The sequence below is a fragment of the Poromitra crassiceps genome (genome assembly GCF_964638095.1).
Source record: "Poromitra crassiceps genome assembly, chromosome: 3".
NCBI lineage: Eukaryota > Metazoa > Chordata > Actinopteri > Beryciformes > Melamphaidae > Poromitra > Poromitra crassiceps.
Genome location: NC_139625.1, coordinates 8,864,309 through 8,867,067, shown reverse-complemented (window position 1 = coordinate 8,867,067; position 2,759 = coordinate 8,864,309). Strand labels below are relative to the sequence as shown.

Here is a 2,759-nt window from a genome sequence, read left to right as displayed (position 1 = left end):
ATCACAGATGATGCAGAGTTGTAGCAGGGCCGGCAACCTTCTGACTTTGCTTTCTGTCCCCTGGATTTAGAGTATTGTCTGTTTATTCGACTTCTTCATGCTGTGTTTCTGGTCCCTTGCTCAGGTTCCCCTTGGAGCGATTTCCTCATTTCAACCCCAGCACCCTGGAGTTCCAGATCAACACCAGCCAGGTCTGTCTGCACCAGTGCTCTCCAGCATATGTCATGGAGGTCCAACAGTCTGCAGCTTTTCATTCCAATGAAACTGTGCAGCAGGGGGCGCTCATGGAGCAGAAAAACCATATAACTGTATTATAAATACGGACGTCGTAGCCACGGTGGCGTCACCCATTGATTTGGCATTTTGACAGTCGCCATCTTGGTTATTTTTGCATGCTATTGGTCCATGATCGTCCAGCTGCACAATCACTGTCAATCAAGTATAGTCTGCTTCATCGTCTATTTGACTCTAAATGGGATCATATAATTGACTATATGAACATCATGCTGTATTGAAGAAGACTTTAAACTAGCGATTGAGACCATGAACTCATTAGGAAAGTGTTTACTGATGTCATAATCAATCTCCTTAAAACTTGGTTCCTTAGCTGCTGCTGTACATGCAAGTACACCCATTGGGGACGTGTTCTGAAAGCCTCGTGATTTGACCAGCGTCTCTTCCTCCTCCTCAGACCGCTGTGCCTAAAAGCAAGAGCAGACTTTTTTGAGGGGTCGACGCAGCCCTACGTCTATAACCTGCCCCTGCAGAGCGAGGAGACCAAGAACCTCAAGCTCACCTTCTCCCCCATCAGCAACAACACCACAACTTCACTGCTCATCCTCAGGTACGCAGGCTGCAGCATCTGCTGGCCGTTGAGTTGCTATGTTCTGTGTAAGATATGATTATATTGTAGTTGAAAGTACATAAAATGTAGTAGTCTGATTGAATCCTGTATCCAGAGAAAGCTAAAGCTCAAATGTTGGAAATTGTTCAGCAATAGAACAAGACAATGTTGCTGTGGAATGAGTGAACAGTGTGTTGGAACATGGTTCCCTGAACATGGGTCCTTGAAAGCCTTGAAAGCCTGTGAAATTGAAAAAAACAAACAAATAAGTTTAAATGAGCAAGGCCTTAAAAGCTTTTGAATATGGACATAAATTGACATGGGTCACTGAAGGTGCTTGCATTTATATATTTTGGGCAAGACTAGAAATTAAAGTTATTTTTTTTTTTTACTTAATGTTAGTAAATAAGCTACGTTCCTCTGTGTGTGTGTGTGTGTGTTTAGAGCCCGACCGATACTGGATTTTTTTTAGGCCGATGCCGATACCGATATTAGGGAGTAAAAAAATGCAGATGTTGATATATCGGCCGATATTCTTCTTATACAATGATTTTGCAATGATCCCTCAAATATCAAACACTTGACAAAGATATCACTTGACATGACTTGAGATATGTAATGTAGGCAGGATATTTTACAGCTTATCAATCAACTTTATTGTCCAAAATGACATCAATGCAATGAAATAGTAACTGAACTGGGAAATTAATAATTATAAATAACTAGAAATACAAAAACACGAATAGAACAAATAAAATCTAACTTGAATTAAGAAAAAAGATAAAATATACACAACATGCTGTCTATAACTTAAAAAATACAAAATAAAAAAATATCGCCCAACAATATCGGTGGACCGATATATCGGTGTGTGTGTGTGTGTGTGTGTGTGTGTGTGTGTGTGTGTGTGTGTGTGTCTCTCTCTCTCTCTTTGTCTGTGAACTTCTGTAAAGCTGCTTGTTTACATTATACACATCCTCAGTGTTGTACCAGTAATGAACCTTGATCCATGTCTCAAACTATGCCATGTTTGGTCCTTGAATTTGGGGAATTTGGTCCTGAAAGTCCTTAAAAAAATCCTTGGATTTGATGTTTTAAGAACTTGAAGGCATGGGGAAACCTTGATAGGTAGCCTGTAAGCAGTAATCCTGTTAGTCTTGCACCAGTCGCAGTGTTTTTTGTGGGATGTGTTGCACAGGAACAACCTGACCGGCCTGGAGTTTGTGGTGGCCCAGGGCCAGGGCTGCTACGAGGGGGTCAGGGTCGGTGGCAAGTCTCCTGGCCCGGGGTCTTTCCTCAGGTTCAAGATGGTCGAGTCTCACCTCAAAGAATGCACCGACCGTGAGTAACAACATCGTGATGTTCATGCTTAGACAAGTCATTTTATGATATCTTGAAAAGAAACACTATGATAAATTACATTGCATTTCTTGACTCATTTTCTTGTTTGGTGGAGTATTTCTTAACTGGCCAAACATAGGTGCGCACTCCAAGTGAAGCAGGGTCAGAAAACACATCATCAACTCCTCTGTTGTGTTGGTACTGTAGGCCAGTGTTGGGGGTAACTCATTACAAAAGTAACATATTACATGTAATATATTACTTTTAGCAGTAACTCAGTAATATAACTTATTACTTATAGGATTTCAGTAATATTATACCAGTTACTTTGTCAAGTAACTCAAGTTACAAATTGAGTTACATTTTATTAAATCAAAGCACATAAAAAAGATACAATCATTTCCTAATCAAACTGTGTTTTTATGCAAAAAAAACACTATAGATGACAATAACAAAGGAAAAGAATAACATTTAGAATTTTGGATTGTTTACACCGACTTCAAGGCGGTTGAAATTATTTTTCCGGATGGTTCCGGGGCGGCAATGTCATTCTGCTGCTGCTGTTGTTTTGGTA

At 40.2% G+C, this 2,759-nt stretch overlaps 1 protein-coding gene across 1 annotated transcript in view; it reads left to right on the top strand.

Annotated features, from left to right (window-relative positions):
* The window catches only part of LOC310774281 (transmembrane protein 131-like), a gene marked incomplete at its 5' end in the record, with an annotated part of 80,124 nt that overhangs the window by 50,388 nt on the left and 26,977 nt on the right, over nucleotides 1-2,759 (top strand). The window contains 3 exons of the mRNA XM_083634324.1: nucleotides 125-191; nucleotides 692-844; nucleotides 2,043-2,185. Coding sequence (XP_083490450.1) covers nucleotides 125-191; nucleotides 692-844; nucleotides 2,043-2,185 — 363 coding nt within the window. The remainder of the gene's footprint in view (nucleotides 1-124; nucleotides 192-691; nucleotides 845-2,042; nucleotides 2,186-2,759) is intronic.